This window comes from Rhodotorula graminis (genome assembly GCF_001329695.1).
Source record: "Rhodotorula graminis WP1 unplaced genomic scaffold RHOBAscaffold_6, whole genome shotgun sequence".
In the NCBI taxonomy this organism is placed as follows: domain Eukaryota; kingdom Fungi; phylum Basidiomycota; class Microbotryomycetes; order Sporidiobolales; family Sporidiobolaceae; genus Rhodotorula; species Rhodotorula graminis.
Window position 1 is genome coordinate 75817 of NW_017264933.1, and position 15266 is coordinate 91082.

Here is a 15266-nt window from a genome sequence, read left to right on the forward strand (position 1 = left end):
ACGACGAGCGCTCTCGAGGTTGCACCGAGAGCGAGAGCGGCGAGAGCGGCGAGGAGTTTCTCTCTCGAGGAAGGACGAGAAGGTGGAACTGCAATACAACACGAGCGGGGGCGTGCCATCTACAGATTTAGTTGGCGAACCTGTAGAGAGTGACGAGGACGTCGTCAGGAGGCTGTCGAGGTGCCGAGAGGAGGAGAAAGAGGACGCACATGCGGAGGTAGGCGAGGAGGAGCGCGCCGGTACCGGACATGACGGCGAACGCGTACTGCAAGATGCTGTGGGTGGTCGCCAGCGTCAGTGTCGCGTCGAGTAGAAGGGAATCAAGGCCGAGAGAGAGAGGGACGCACTTGAACTTGACGGCTTCCATGCTGCGCGAGAGGAGACGAGGTCAGTCTCGGAACGGCGAGAGAAGCGAGGGCGAGAGATCGACGCACGATGCGCGCAAGAGGCCAATCTCGTTCTCTATCCGCGTGTCGACCTCGGTGAGCTTGCCCTCGCGCGTGCTCATCTCGTCGCGGATCCGGCCCTGCACGACGAGAGGAAGGTGAGCCCTGGACGCAAAGGTGACGAGGGGGGTTCAGGGCGCACCTTTTCGAGGTTGAGATCAAGCCTGACGCCGGCCTGGGTGCGCGAGATCTCCTCGCGCAGCTTCTGCTTGAGGCGCTCGATGTCGCCGAGGAGGCGCTCGTTCTCGGCCTTGAGGTTCATGAAGTCGGTGCGCTCCGACAGCTCGAGGTTCTGCTTGAGGGCGGCAAAGTCGACCTGTAGGGTGGGCGTGAGTTGGCTTTGGCGGTCGAGGAGGGTGCAGAGGGTGGAGGAGAGCGGACCTTTTGACGGTCGTGGTGCTGCGGGCAGGGGTGGCGGTGTCAGAGGGCGACGGCGGGAGAAGGAGGACGAGAGAAGGGGACGGACCTTGTAGTGTTCAGTGCGCGACACGAGGTTGGACTCGAGGTTGTTGACCGACTCTTGGACGATGTTCTCGAGTGCGTCGACGATGCCCTCGGCCTGCTGTCGGGTCAAGCCCTGCTGCTCGAAGCGGTGGACATAGTCTGCCGAGTCGAAGAAGTCTGTTGCGGGTGGTGACGAGTCAGGGCGGTGCTGTAGGCGGGAGCAACGGCGAGAGGGAGATGAGGGACGGACGATGAGCGAGAGGGGCGGGCGACGAGTGGAGCGGACGGCGCAGGGGCAAGGCGGGCCACGGGTAGACTGCAGTCGGGGTGCGTAGGAGCTTGGTGGTGCGCAGCATGGCAGCAGTGGTCGTGCGAGAGAGCGCCAGAGGTCCTCGTCCTCCTCGTCCTCGTCGCTGCCGTGTTGACCTTGACCCGCTCGCTCGCACTGCTGCGAGCCTCTCGCCGGCTCATGCCTCGCTAGACTGCACCCGCATGGAGCTCAACATCGCAGGCGGCACCGCCCTCAAGCGTCCGTCCCCTCTCCCTCCCCCTCCCTCTCCTCCCCCACCTCCTCTCACTCCCTCGCAACCCGACACCGCAAAGCTCACCTCTGACGCGCCCGCAGAGTTCACCAAAGCCCTCACCTGCCTGTCCCGCATCGGCGACGACCTCGACTTCTCGGCCACCAACCAGCGCCTGTCCGTCTCGACCGTAAACTCGTCGCGCACCGCGTTCGGCATCGTACACCTGTACCCGCGCTTCTTTGCCGAGTACTACCTCGTCGACCCAGACGCACTCCGCCCCGCAAAGTTCTCCATCACGGCAAAGGTCCGCTCCCCCCTCGCCTTCCCACTTCCTTTCCCTCTCCTGATCCCTGCCCCCGCCTGCAGCCCTTCCTGTCAACCTTGCGCACAAAGTCGGCCGTCGAGTCGGTCAGCATCGCCGTCGTCGACTCGGGCGACCGCGCCGGCGACCGTCACCGCGAGCCCGGCGTCGACTCGGGCGAGTGCCGTCTCGTCGTCCACCTCTTCTGCGAGCACGGTGCGTCCCTCGTGCCGCCTCGTCGCCCCCGAGGAGACATTGCCTCACTCGAAACTCGTCACAGGCGTCCGCAAGAAGCACAGCTTGACGTACAGCGACCCCAACGTCCAGAACTGGGCCCGCTTTGACCTCGACGCGTGCACCTCGTCCTGGACCGCTTCAGCCCGAGTTCTCAAAGACTGGTCCGTCCTGTTCTCTCCCTTCCCTCGAAAAGCCCTACTGACTTTCACGCCGTCGTCGAGCAGGACCGAGCACTTTCATCTGCGTGCGGGCGCGAGCGGCGCCGCCGACGAGATCACGTTCTACTGCGGCGAGCGCGACTGTCGCCTCAAGAGCTTTAACGACTCGGGCTTTGACGGTGCGTCGACTTTCCCTTTCTCTCCCTCGAGACCCCCCCCCCCCCCCCCCTCGAGCAAGACCTGACGAGGCTCGCGACCCGCAGTCACCAACCCGGGCGAGGCCTACGCCTCGCGCCCGCTCGCGACCGAGCTCCACGTCGACATCGACGACTACGACGCGTACGACGTGCCCGACCCGCAAGTCGTCACGTTTGCGCTCCGAGAATTCAAGGTGCGCCCTCGTCTCGCCGTCGTCCTGGTTGCGCAGCTCTCTTTGCCGCGCCTTGTACTAATGCTGACAGGCGAGTCGCGCACAGTCGATCATCACGCTCGCCGACTCGGTCCCGGCGGCGCTCACGGCGCACTTCTCGACCGGCGGCCGCCCCCTCATGCTCCAGCTCGTCGGCGACTACTTCGAGGTCAAGTTTGTCGTTGCGACGACCGACTACGACAGCGGCGGCGGGTCGAGCACGAGCGCGAGTGGGTCACGCGCGGCGACGGCTTCGGGCTCGGGCGCGGCGAGAGGAGGAGCGGGAGCAGGGTCGGGCGCGAGCGGGAGGGGTGCGAGCGCAGCGCCCGTCAAGCGCGAGAAGAGCGAGTCGCTCCCGTTCGCGAGGGTGCCGCTCCGCGACAGCGCACGAGCAGGAGCAGGAGCAGGGGGAGCGCACCGCCCGCTGTTCAACCCGCCGACGCCGTCGCCTGCACCCGACGCACGAGCCGCTCCGGCCCCGGTCGTTGGCGACGACGACGACGAGTACGGCGGCGGCATGGACGCCGACGCGCTCGGGTTCGACGACGTCGACGCCCTGTTTGCCGAGGTCGACCAGGTGTCGCAGGTGCACCTCATGGCGAGCCAGTCGCAGCGCGAGCCGAGCGAGGCGCCGCCGCACGACGACGGGCGGCGCGCCGCCGCGCTCCTCGTCAGCGACTCGACGGCGGCGGGGGCGGACGAGAACGACGCCGAGGCGGCGCAGTGGGCGAGGACGACGCAGCTTGGGCCGACGCAGGGCGGCGCGAGGGCGGCGGGCGCAGCTGGAGCGGGAGGAGGCCCGAGCGTCGACGAGCGGGAGCGCGAGGCCAAGCGGGTGCGTCCTCTCTCACTCTCTGTCGGCTCTCTCGTCGTCATGACGAGCGTTGCACTGACTTCTCGATGGTGTGTGTGCGCGCAGGCTCGGTGGAACTTGATGGGCGACTCGTGAACGAGAAGGGCCCGTCCTCGTCGACTCGTCGCAGCGGCTTTACTTCTGTTGTCTGTACACTCTCTTCTCTCTCGCACGCAAACAGGATTCTGCCGAAGCCCGAGAAGATACTGCATGTGCAAGAGAGAGGGAGAGAAAGTACGAAAGGAAGAAAGAGAAACGTTCGAGAACTGCCAGTGCCCGCTCCCTCAGCTCGTGTACCGCCCGCTCGTCATGAAGAGCTCCCAGATGCGCGCCCCGAGCTTGCCCTTGATGCCCCTCGTCGACGCGCTCCCGTCGTCGAGCTCCTCGACGACAAAGTCCTCGGCCTTGCGCTTCTTCGGCGCGCCGCGCTTCTTTGCCCCGCCGTCCAGCTCGACGGGGAGGAGCGCGTTACCCCTCTCGACGTCGCGCTCGTGTTGCTGCGCCTCGGCAAAGAAGCGCATCGGCGTGTCCCACCGGCCGAGGAACTGGACGGCCTTTTCGGCGCCGAGGCCGTTGACGCGCTGCAGCATGCTGCCCCACTGGGAGCGCAGCGTGAGAGCCGCATCGGGCTTGTTGAGGTCGTAGAACGAGGCGTAGGTCGTGTGGTGCGGCTGCGATGGCGACGCGAGCCGCAGCGACTGCTGCAGGGCGAGGTAGGTCGCGCGGTTGATGATGGCGTCGGGGATGATGTGCAGGTCCTTGTGCTGCGGTCGTCGTCGTCCTCGGGTCAGTCACGTGCGCGACGACGGAAGAGAGGGAGAGGGAGATGAGGGCGCACCTCGTACAGCTCGGCCATGACTTGGGTGCGCTTCTTGAGGTACGAGATGGTGTCGCCGATGTTGGCCGACTCGTGGACGTAGAAGCCGTCGTTGACTTGCAGCTGCGACTTGCACGTCCAGATCTGCTTGCCGAACTTCTCGTCTGCGCGAGGGGGAGAGAGAGAGGATGAGTCAGTCGGCCGGCGAGACGACGAGAGAAGAGCGACGAGGAGATGGGGACGAGGACGGACATTGTGCGGCGACGTCGTACTTCTCGATGAGGTAGATGCGGTGCGTGATGCCCGAGTCCTTGAGGCGGAACTGGAGGGACGCGAGGCAGTCAGGCTCGACGGCGGAAGAGAGGAGAGAAGAAAATGGGAACGAGCGCGACGCACCTTTTGCCCGACGTACCGCCCGTCGAGGATCGAGCTGCACAAGTCGTCGAGGCGCTTGCGCTCGACAATCGCGTCGAGTACGACGTCGTCGACGCCCGTCGGCCGCCCCGTCACCGGGTCGACGCGCCTCGCGACCCACAGCATGTCGCCGAGGGGAAGCATCCGCCCTTGCACGTTGACGCCCTCGCGCTCAAACTTGTCGCACAGCTCGACACGCTTGCCGTGCTCGCGAGTGCCCTCGCGCGAGTCGACGACGAGGTACACCTTGAACGACCCGGCGGGCCAGACGATGGGCGTGAACGGCTCGAACCGGTACGACGCCGGCGCGACGTGGTCGCGCACCGGGTCGAGCGGGTGCCGATTGACGAGCTGATGCGCCCCGGCGGCGCCGGCGAACCCGGCTCGGAGCGGGACGGTGGTCGAGGTAGGCGCCCGAGCCGAGGGTGCGGCGGCGAGGATGGTCGAGGCGGTGTGGCGCAGGCGCTTGGGTGGACTCGGCTCGTCGGGCTCGGCGTCGTCGACGGTTCGAGTGCTGCCGGCGGGGCGGAAAGGCGATGACGCAGCTTTGGCGGCTGCGGGAGGTGGACCCGCCGCGCCGCCCTTGGCGTTGAAGCGGGCGAGGACGTCGAGCACGTTGCCCGCCCCACGCTGCGGCTGAGCCTGCGGAGCGTCGGGGTCGGCGCCAAGACGTCGAACGTCGGGCGGCGGCGCGTACATGGCGTCCTTGCCCTTCTTGCTCGGCGCCTGGTACCCGCCGAGGAGGCTCGCCATCGGGTCGAGCGGGCGCTCGTCGCGCTTGTCGGCCCTCGATGATGCAGCACCAGCCGACGTGACCTTGGGGAAGCCCGGCGCCGTCTGGTTCGACACGCGGGCGCGCATGTAGGCCGTCCTGGTCGACCCGCCGGGGAGCGGGACCGTGCGCGAGATGGGCTCGGGGCGCTGCAGGCCGCGCACGATCGGGTGTAGGTCTTGCGCGAGGCGGTACTCGATGCGGTACAGGAGGTCTGCGCCGTCGTCGGTCTGCGACACCTCGGCGTCGTCTCGAGAGAGGACGCGCTCGTCGGCTGTGGGGGGCAGACTGTCAGGTCGTCCGGGCCGCGGCCGAAGCAGAGAAGATAGGGACGCACCCTCGTTGAGGTAGAAGTAGCCGAATGCGTTGTCTGTAAAGGCGAGCTGGACGTGAGCTCGGCGCTCGGCTCGAGGCAGAGGGAAGAAAGGGTCGACGCACCGACGTTCTTGAGCCCGGGCGCATCCCGCCTCGCCGTCGCCTGCGCCGCATATGCCCCACTCGCCGCTTTCCTCCCGTCGAGCGCGCGCCGAGCCCTCTCGCGCTCGTCGCCGCCGCCGCCGCCGCCGCCGCCGCCGACGGCCGGATCCGACGACAAGCCCGCGCTCTCCCGCCTGCTCAGCTCCATCGCCTTGCGCATCTGCACCCGGAACTCGTCGTCGTCGTCGGTGCCACCGCCTGCCGCGTCGGCGTCGTCCGAGAAGGCAAAGATCGGCGACGAGGCCCGTCGGCGAGCGGCGGCGTGAATCGACGTGCCGACATGTGCGGCGGGTCGATGGCCGGTCGACGTGCCACCGAGGACGTTGCCGCGACCGCGGAAGGCGGCCGAGGTCGAGGTCGACGGCCCGGCGCCGGAGGAGGAAGGGTGGCCGGCAGACGAGGTCGGGAGGCGGACGTGGAGCGGGATGCCGGCCAAGGGGGCGAGCTTCTCGGCGAGAGCGTAGCCGGTCGAGGTGAGGGCGTACTTGGCGGGCCGCTTGTTGTCGGTGACGACTATGCCCTTGTCGAGCACTGCGCGGCGGAAGGCGGGTCAGTATGGGGAACGCGCCGAACGAGCCCTCGTGAAAGGGAGACGAGGACGCACGGTTCTTCATGCCACTCCACGCCGTGTACGTGTAGCTCTGGCCGCCTTGGGCCTGCCCGCCGCGGTTGGCCGTGCCCTGCCCGAACGGCGTCGCCGAGTGCTCCTGGCCGACCTCGATGATGCGGCCCTTGGTCGTCCACGACTCGGGCTCGTCGGCCGAGCAGCACAGGTACAGGGCGAGCGTGATGGCGTACGCGCCGCTGTTCTGGCGCGGGAGGTACTCGCGCGGCTTGGCGGGCGCCTTCTCCTTGGCCTTGCCCTTGCCCTTGGCTCGCGGCGCGGGCTCGTCGTCCTCGGGCAGCGGCTCGTTCCACGCGTGGCCGTCCGGGTGCGCCTGGAACTCGATGCGGGGCGCGTCGAGGTCGAGCTGGGTCGTGCGCTGGCGACGGGCGTCGCGCGGGTCGACCTCGTCCGAGGCGGGACCGTCGGCGGTCGTGCGCTTCTTCTTGGCGGGGGCCTTGCGAGGACGAGCTGCTGACGAGGCGACTGTGTGGCGGGGACAGGTTAGCCGACTGGCGGAAGGAGGAACAGGGCAGGGGACGCAAGGACGCACGGCGGTCGGGCATGGGCAAGCCCTCCTTGTCGCACTTGTCGCGCATCTTGCCGACGAGGAAGTCGACGATCTTGGGGCCGACGCCCTTGAGCTGGAGGGCATCTTCAGGGTGCGCGAACGGGATCGGGCAGCTGTGCAGGGAAGACGCGGCCTGTCGACGAGGGAGCAAGGAGTGAGGGCGAGGCCAACAGGGAGGGGATCGAGCGACGCACCCGCTTGTAGGTCTGCGCCGACTTCTCGCCTCGTTCTTCTGCGCGTCTGGCGAGCTCGTCGACCCACTCGGCCCAGTCGGGGTTGCCCGGTTGCGCTCGAGGCATTGACGCGCTGATGAGGACGCGTTGGTCGAGCAGGACAGCGACGGCGAGGTGGACGAGGCTGGGACCGGTTTCGGGAGAGTCCCAGAAGGCCTCTCGACAGCTGCAGCCCGTGCACGCTTGGCCAAGGGCGAGTGGGAGAGACGAGAGCGAGCCGGGCCCTCGTCGCGTCGCCCTCGTCCTCCTCCTCCTTCAACTCTTGTCTCCACTCGCTCGAGACCACCAGCCAGCATGCCCGCCGACTCGCTCGATCTCGAGGCCGTGTACGCCTTCACCCTCCAGCTCGCAAAGGACGCCGGCGCCATGATCCTCGCCGGCTCGGCCAAGCGCACCTCGTCCGCCGACGCTACCTCGGGCGTCGACGCCAAGAAGAACCGCGTCGACCGTGAGCTCTGTCCCTTCTGCTCAGCCTCGAGGCGGGTACGGCTCGCGCGACCCCTCGAAACCGTCCCGACCTCCCTCCTCCTCCTCCTTCCCCCCACTTCGGACGTCGCCTTCCTCGAGCAGGACACGCAGCCTGACCCACAGCTTCCTCGTCACCGCAGTCGTCACCGAGACGGACCAGGCCGTCGAGGCCTTCATCAAGGACCAGATCGCGTCGACCTACCCGTCGTTCAAGTTCATCGGCGAGGAGAGCTTTGCCGGCGGCGAGCGCGTCTCGCTCACCGACGAGCCGACCTTTATCGTCGATCCGGTCGACGGCACCTCGAACTTTGTGCGTCCCGACTGCCGCACACCCATCCTGTCCTCGAGACGTTCGCAGACTGACCCTGTGCATTCCGACAGGTTCACGGTCTCGACTTTGTGTGCCAGTGCGCCGCTCGCCCTCGCCCTCCCGCCAAACTGACACTCACTCTCGCTCACAGGTCTGCTGCAGCATCGGCTTCACGTACAAGCAGGTCCCCGTCATCGGGTGAGACGCCGAGCCTGTCCCTACTCCTTCAAGCTTGGCCGGCCGAGTGTCGCGCTCGTGAACGTGCCCTGACTCTCACCTCTGTGTCTTCGCGCAGTGTCATCTTCAACCCGTTCCTCAACAAGCTCTACTCGGCGCGCGAGGGTCACGGCGCCTGGCTCAACGAGACGACGCGCCTCCCGCTCACGCACCCGCACCCTGCGCCCCTGCCCTCGCTCGGCGACGCCATCATCGGCGTCGAGTGGGGCTCGGACCGGTCCAAGAACGTGATCGAGAAGAAGGGGAGGACGTTCATGCGGCTCGCGGGCGACGGCAAGGAGGTCGAGGGCGGCGTCATGGCGCACTCGCTGCGCAGCATTGGGTACGTTCTCCTCTCTCTCCCTTCTTTCCGAGTTGCACGAGCAGCTGCGGCTGGGCAGGCTCCCTCGCGGCCACGCCCCGCACCGAGACTGACTCGGACCTCCCCATCGCGACAGCTCTGCGGCGCTCAACTACTCGATGACGGCCGCCGGGCAGCTCGACTTGTACTGGGAGATTGGGTGCTGGTCATGGGACGTGTGCGCCGGCACCATCATCGCGCGCGAGGCGGGAGGCAAGGTCTACGGTCCGTCCCACGCTCACTCAGTCTCTTTGCGGCTCTCGTCGCGCGTTCGAGGGGCCGGCACTGACACCGAGACTCGGTACGCAGGCAAGGGCGGCGCAGCCTTCGAGCCGCAAGACCTCATGGGCCACCACTTCTTTGTCGTGCGCGCCATCGCCGACTCGGAGGGCGAGACGGGCGAGCAGGCGCAGGACCGCATCGCCAAGGAGTTCTTCGCCCTCGCCGAGGAGTACTAGCCCTGCGCGTCTCAGAGTGTAATGAGCCGTTCAGAGCGCTTTCCCGGGCGTGCGCGTTCTGCGGCGAGAGGCGGCGGCGGTGGATCGGCTCGACGAGCTCCCGCTCGGACCCTCAGACTCACCCTTCTCTCAGCCTCCAGGCCCATGCACCTCGCCTACGTCTCGCGCCTCTCCTCGACACGGCGTCAACCTGTCCTACCTCGCCGTCGGTCCGCGGCTTCATCGTTGTCACGTGACGAATCTCGGCCGGCGCGGTCGAGCGCTCGAAGCGGAGACGCGGTCGTTCCCCACCCGCCTTATCTTCCTCCCTCCTCTTCTCCCCTGCACTCTCTCGCGCAGCGCGCACTCGCACGACATGCCCTGGGACGGCTCGCTCGTCATCTCTGCGCTCCACGCCGCCTACGCCTCGGGCGCCACCACCCCGACCGAGGTCGTCCGCGCCGTCCACGAGCGGCTCACCGCCTACGCCGCCGACGTCGACCCGGCCGTGTGGATCGACGTTGTCCCGCTCGACACGCTCCTCGAGCGCGCCGCCGAGCTCGAGCGCGCGCACGACGGCAAGGACAAGCCGGCGCTGTTTGGCGTCCCGATGAGCGTCAAGAACAGCATCGACGTCGCCGGGTTCAAGACGACGTTGGCCTGTCCCGACTTTGCGTACGTCGCCGAGAAGACGGCGCCGGCGGTTCAGCGGGCTCTCGACGCCGGCGCCATCCTCGTCGGGACCACCAATCTCGACCAATTTGCGACTGTGCGCCCATTTTCTCCTTCTCCTACCCTCTCCCTGCCTCTCTCTCGCGCACGATGGCTCACGGCTCACTCTCTGCAGGGACTGGTCGGCCACCGCAGCCCGTACGGCACACCGCGCTCCGTGTTCGACAAGGAGTACATCTCGGGCGGCAGCTCGTCCGGGTCGGCCGTCTCGGTCGGCGCCAAGCTCGTCTCTTTGTACGTCACTGGCCTTCCTCCCATCTTCCTGCTGAGACGAGAGCACGCCCTGGCAAGGAGAACGCGCCTGACCCTCGTCGCCTCCCATTTCTCGTCCGCAGCTCGATCGGCACCGACACGGCCGGCTCGACCCGCGTTCCCGCCTCGTTCAACGGCGTCGTCGGCCTAAAGCCGACCCTGTACAGCATCTCGACCGTCGGCCTCGTCCCGGCGTGCAAGACGGCCGACTGCGTGACGGTCCTCGCGCCGACGGTCGACGACGCGCGGCAAGTGTACGACGTCCTGCGCGCGTTCGACCCGAACGACTCGCTCGCCCGGCCGTACGACAAGCTCACGTCGGGCCTGGCGCCGTGGCGGAGCGAGGGCATCAAGTTTGCGACGCCGCCGGCCGAGCTCCTCGAGGTGCTCTCGGCGCCGTACGCCCAGCTGTACAAGCAGGCGGTCGACAAGCTCGCGCGAGGAGGACTCGTCAATGCCGAAGGGTTCAACTACGAGCCTTTCGAGCAGGCGAACAACATGCTCTACGGCAGGTGCGCCCCTCGTCCTCTCGGAGCGTCTCGACCTTCTCAAGTAGACTCGAGCTCACCGTCGTCCCTCCTGCAGCTCGATCGTCGCCCAACGGCTCGTCGCCTTTGACGACTACCTGACGGCCCACGGTACCTCGACGATGCACCCTGTCGTCGCGTCCATCTTTGCCGCCTCGTCCGGCTTCTCGGCCGTGCGCGCCTACCAGGATCTGTTCCTCCTTGCGTCGTACAAGCGCCGCGTCGAGCTCGAGTTCGAGAAGGCCGACGTCCTCGTCGTCCCGAGCACGGTCACGCACTGGAAGGTCGCCGAGGTCGACGAGGACCCGCTCGGCCGCAACAAGATCCTCGGCTCGTTCACTCACTTTGTCAACCTCGTCGAGTGCGTCCGCCTCTCTCTCTCTCTTTCTTTCTCTCTCCGCCGAGCGACTCGACCTGACGACGTCGTCGTGCCCTTGTCCACGCAGCCTGTGCGCCATCTCAGTCCCGGCAGGAACGTGGACGAACCCAAGCGGGAACGAGATGCCGTTCGGCCTCACTTTCATTGCGCCAGCTGGCCGAGATGCCGAGCTCATGCGACTCGCAGAGCGCTTCCAGAAGATGTAGACGAGCGCAATGACCAAGCGTTGAGCGCGAGCGTGGTCCGTTAGAACGAGGAACAGGACCGGGCGAGAGCGAGAGCGAGAGCGAGAGCGAAAGCGAAACCTTAGGCCGAGCGAAGCAGGAATCAGGGCGAGGCGACTTCGTATCGAGAGCGTCTTTGCGAGCAGACAAGATCGACCTCGGCGGGCAGAGGGAGCCGCCCAGGCGAGCAGGAAGGGAGGTGAGCGGGGGAGGAGGACGAGGGAGAAAAGCACCGCCGCTGGGATCGCACTCGCGCCTCTATCAGGAAGCTACAGAGCTCGAGACCGACTTGCTCGAGTTGCATAGACCGTCTGTGCAGGTGGAGCGAAGGGCAGAGGGCGAGACGGTGCGAACAGACGCTCTCCCTCCAACCGCTCCCCTGTCCGCCATGGCCTCGCTCGAGGTACGTCCTGGTGGTCTGGTCCTCCTCAGTGGACCTTGCTGACCCGCCACCCGCAGGACTTCGACCGCCAAGTCAAGGGCCTGACGACCAAGGGCAAGCTCTCGTCGTCGCTCCTCCAAGGTGTCGTCGACGCGGCCATCCACAACATCCAGGTGCGCCAGGCCTGTCCGTACCTTTCGAGGACCTCACTGACATTCCTATGGACCTGCAGAACGACTCGCGCATCATCTCGATCCTGTACAAGCACCACAAAAAAGCCTCGGCCGCCAACAAGCTCACGTCGCTGTACCTCGTCGACGGCATCGCGCGAGAAGCCCGCTCTCGGCAAAAGAAGATCGACCGCGAGGCCAAGGGCAAGGCGCGCGAGGGCCCAGCGCAATCGCCGACGACCGCGGCCGCCGGGTCCACCACCCCCACCCTCAGCCCGCCAGCCGCAGCCTCGCCCGCTCCAGCAGCCGCAAGCGCCGGCAGCGGCACCTACGCCAGCTTTCTCAAGATCCTCGAAGCCGGCATGCTCGCCAAGTTTGTCCTCGACAACTGGGAGAACGGCCTTCCCGAGCACCGGGTGAGCTCCCTCCCTTTCCTCTCCTTCTCCTCTTTGCGCCCGCCAGAAGCTGACTACCCCTTTCCGCGCGTGCAGGAAAAGGTCCGCAAGGTCCTCGACATCTGGACCAAGGCGGCGACGTTCAGCCCGTCCGCCATGGCGCGCGTCAGCCAGAAGCTCCTCGCCGCCGGCTCGTCCTCGACCTCGACCTCGACAAAGACGGCTCGCGTCGCTTCTCCTGCTCGACCTTCTCTCAGCCCAGGTGCGCCCCCCTCTCTCTCCCGTTCTGTCCATCACGGTCGAGCGATTTCGCGGCCCGTGCGTCGGCGGCGGTTCCCGCAGCCGGTCGACCTGCACTTCGTGCTCGCGCGACACGCACGCCCGAGGGCCAGCGCCTTCTCGTCGGTCTGTAGCGACTTTGGCCAGCTCGCAAGCCGCAATGCAGCCGTATACCCTTCTCTCGCGCCCGGTCGACCAGCACGACCCCGAGAACCCGAGACAGAGCGTGTACTGAAGCTTGCGCCCGCCTTCCTCGCCCTCCCTCGTCGCAGACCTCTCGCCGCCGCCCGAGGCCAAGCCGGCCGCGTCGACCGCGAGCGTGACCGGCGGCAGCACCATCCCGGCCAACGTGCTCGCGCTCCTGCAGGCGTCGACCGAGGCGCCGCTGAGCCAGGCCGCCATCGAGCAGAAGCGGCAGGAGGAGATGCAGGCCGAGGTCGAGCGTGTCCTGAGGGAGGCGCAGATGGGTGGCAAGAGCGTGTCGAGCACGGCGTACGGGTGCGTCCCTTGTCCTCCTGTTCCATCTTCTCGTTTTGCCCCATCTTGACGTGCCCAACTCCCTCACCTGCAGATCGGGCCCACCACCTCGATCGTCCTACCCTGCATCGACCTCGTACGCCGCATCGTCCTACCCCGGCCCTGCGCCGACCTACAGCACCGCCCCGCTCGCGTCCAACCCTTCCTCCTCGACCGTCCCACACCTCGCCCTCGACGCGTCTCAGCTCGCCGCCCTGCAGCAGATCGCCGGCGGGCTCAACGGGCAGGCCGCACCGCCGCCGCCGCCGCAGCACGTCGCGCCGTCGAACGGCGCAGGGTTCGGCCAGCGGCCCGGGCACGGTCCGCCGCCGCCGCCGCAGCAGCAGCAGCAGTACCAGGCGCGGCAGCCGGCGTCGTACGACAGCCCGCGAGGGTACACGCGCTCGTACGACGAGGCCCAGCACGGCTACAGCAACCAGCACGACGGCCCGCCGGCCAAGCGACCCTTTCAGCCCGCGCCGCCCCAGCAGCAACAGCAGCAGCAGCACGCCGCTCGACCGCCCCCTCCTCCGCAGCAGCACTCGCCCTCGCACCCGTCGACGTCGCCCTACGCCTCGCCCGCTGCTCCTGTCCCTGTCGCCGCTCCCTCCCGTGCCGCACCGACCCCCTCGCCCGCGCCGACCTCGAGCGCCGCGCCGTCGTCCTCGTTCGACCCGAGCACGTTCGACGCGACCTCGGCGCACTCGTGGTCGACGTTCGTGTACGCGCTGCGGTCGGCGCACCCGTTCTTTGTCGGCCGGCCGACGCCGCCGACGATGGAGGAGATCATGTCGCTGTGCGCGCCGAGCGCCATGATGGCGTTCGGGGCGGGAGGCGGTGGGACGGCGGAAGGGCAGCAGGGAGGGACGGGCATGGGCGGGTACGAGGGCGCGGGAGAGAGGGACGGTGAGGCGGGGCAGGGTGAGGGTCCGGGCGGGTTTGCGGGAGCCGACGGCGGGTTCGCCGGGGCCGAAGGAGGGTACTGAGGTGCTCTGTGCACTTTTTCGAGTCGCAATCTGTCTTGCTTGCCGTGGTTCTCTCGTCGTCCGGCCCGCTAGCGAGAGAGTCTGGAGCGCGTGGTCGAGAGCTTCTTCTGGACGCTCGACACGCGCACGAGCTTCCGAGACGCTCTCTCGTGCCGCTCTCCAGACTCTCTGCACGACTCGCTACGCCACGCAGAGCAGCTTCGACCCTCGAAAGGAAGCAGAGAGGCCACGACCACAGTCGCCTTCTCAAGTTGCACGCTCTCGGGCAGGAAGAGGCTCGCGGTCGACGCGGACGAGCAGGTCTCGGGCAGAAAGGGAAACTTTGAGAAAGACGTGTATTGTGCAAGGAGAAGGAAGGGCTACACATGCGCGAGGGTAGAGAGAGAGAGGGAGAGAGCCTGCGCGAAGTGGAGAGGCGAGGTCAGTGCTTGATCCTCTTCGCGCTCGGCGCTGCTCGTCTCTCGCTCGTGCAACCTCATACTGACGTGCTAACGGTTGCATCGGCATTCCCTCGTCGCGGACTGTGCCGGACGAAGGTCTCGAAGTATCGATACGGTTTGTTCTAATCTCGGGCCGGCGAGGAGGGAAGGGGAGGGGAGGGGAGGAAAGTGGGACGCACAACGAGCGAGACGAGCTGGGCTTGAAGAGTGCGACGTCGAGGCGGGCGGGTCGAGAACGAGCAGAGCGAGAGCAGGTCAGGTCGGGCGACGCGAGGTCTGCGACCGGCGAGAGGAGCGCAGGGGCACGAGACCTGTTTCGGGGGGCAAGAGGACGAGTCAGTGACTGTCGCTGCGTGCGTGATGGTGTTGCGCATCCCGAGCATGCCCTCGTCGCCGTCGAGTGGTCTCAGGCAGTGTGAATTGTGTTTCGGCAGCGCGAGCCCGGACAGAGTCACGGAGGAACGCTTCGCAGTCTAACATGCTAATGATTGTTGTATCGTCATGGACCGGGCGAGGTTGACGAGGGGGTGGCTGGGATGCGCGGGGAGGGAGGGAGGGAGAGGGGACGCACAAGAGGATGAGGAGGCGAGGTTGGCGCCGACGACAGCGAAGCGCAGTTGTGCGGCCTTGAGCGCAGCGCACGGTACAGCAGGTGTAGGTGGCGGACTTGATCGGCGCGCCGAGTGTGCGGCTGGACGAGGATCTGTCGCGAGGGAAAGGGGGGAAAAGGTTCTCGAGGTGAGTGAACGGTCCTGGTCGCGCTCGGTGGCTGCTGCGGTGGGCTCAGGCATATGCTTGTCTAAAGTTTTGGATCGTCAAGGCCGGGCGTCCCCCAGCCGCCGCCGCTGGACGAGCGAGGGCTGCTCCGAGGAACGAGCTGGTCTCGCTCGAGCTGCGACGACGGCCGAGTCTCAACTGAATGAGCGGACTGG

At 67.3% G+C, this 15266-nt stretch overlaps 6 protein-coding genes across 6 annotated transcripts; 4 read left to right on the forward strand and 2 right to left on the reverse strand.

Annotated features, from left to right (window-relative positions):
* Window positions 1-73: 73 nt before the first annotated feature.
* Window positions 74-1246, reverse strand: RHOBADRAFT_53151 (uncharacterized protein; the record flags this gene model as incomplete). The annotated part of the gene is made up of 8 exons (XM_018416693.1): window positions 74-140; window positions 210-275; window positions 348-368; window positions 435-526; window positions 589-762; window positions 828-845; window positions 913-1067; window positions 1141-1246. The coding sequence occupies 8 exons, from the start codon at window positions 1244-1246 to the stop codon at window positions 128-130; spliced, it is 645 nt and encodes a 214-aa protein (XP_018271174.1). The 3' UTR covers window positions 74-127.
* A 136-nt stretch (window positions 1247-1382) lies between these two features.
* On the forward strand, window positions 1383-3563 carry RHOBADRAFT_53152 (uncharacterized protein; the record flags this gene model as incomplete). Its single annotated transcript, XM_018416694.1, has 8 exons — window positions 1383-1419; window positions 1516-1718; window positions 1781-1931; window positions 1996-2113; window positions 2177-2289; window positions 2374-2501; window positions 2587-3354; window positions 3439-3563. 8 exons carry the CDS (start codon window positions 1383-1385, stop codon window positions 3466-3468), a joined length of 1548 nt encoding a protein of 515 aa, XP_018271175.1. The 3' UTR covers window positions 3469-3563.
* Window positions 3564-3565: 2 nt separating this feature from the next.
* RHOBADRAFT_53153 (uncharacterized protein) lies at window positions 3566-7326 on the reverse strand (the record flags this gene model as incomplete). Its single annotated transcript, XM_018416695.1, has 9 exons — window positions 3566-4136; window positions 4211-4353; window positions 4442-4511; window positions 4586-5649; window positions 5713-5745; window positions 5814-6383; window positions 6457-6942; window positions 7010-7160; window positions 7222-7326. The coding sequence occupies 9 exons, from the start codon at window positions 7324-7326 to the stop codon at window positions 3657-3659; spliced, it is 3102 nt and encodes a 1033-aa protein (XP_018271176.1). The 3' UTR covers window positions 3566-3656.
* Window positions 7327-7554: 228 nt separating this feature from the next.
* RHOBADRAFT_35973 (uncharacterized protein) lies at window positions 7555-9073 on the forward strand (the record flags this gene model as incomplete). The annotated part of the gene is made up of 7 exons (XM_018413319.1): window positions 7555-7708; window positions 7869-8038; window positions 8110-8127; window positions 8190-8236; window positions 8334-8597; window positions 8713-8884; window positions 8930-9073. The coding sequence occupies 7 exons, from the start codon at window positions 7555-7557 to the stop codon at window positions 9071-9073; spliced, it is 969 nt and encodes a 322-aa protein (XP_018271177.1).
* A 355-nt stretch (window positions 9074-9428) lies between these two features.
* On the forward strand, window positions 9429-11148 carry RHOBADRAFT_14609 (uncharacterized protein; the record flags this gene model as incomplete). Its single annotated transcript, XM_018412214.1, has 5 exons — window positions 9429-9821; window positions 9900-10018; window positions 10120-10548; window positions 10622-10924; window positions 11010-11148. The coding sequence occupies 5 exons, from the start codon at window positions 9429-9431 to the stop codon at window positions 11146-11148; spliced, it is 1383 nt and encodes a 460-aa protein (XP_018271178.1).
* A 295-nt stretch (window positions 11149-11443) lies between these two features.
* RHOBADRAFT_53155 (uncharacterized protein) lies at window positions 11444-13894 on the forward strand (the record flags this gene model as incomplete). The annotated part of the gene is made up of 6 exons (XM_018416696.1): window positions 11444-11569; window positions 11626-11721; window positions 11781-12134; window positions 12210-12375; window positions 12665-12890; window positions 12964-13894. Exons 1-6 carry the CDS (start codon window positions 11555-11557, stop codon window positions 13892-13894), a joined length of 1788 nt encoding a protein of 595 aa, XP_018271179.1. The 5' UTR covers window positions 11444-11554.
* Window positions 13895-15266: the final 1372 nt, after the last annotated feature.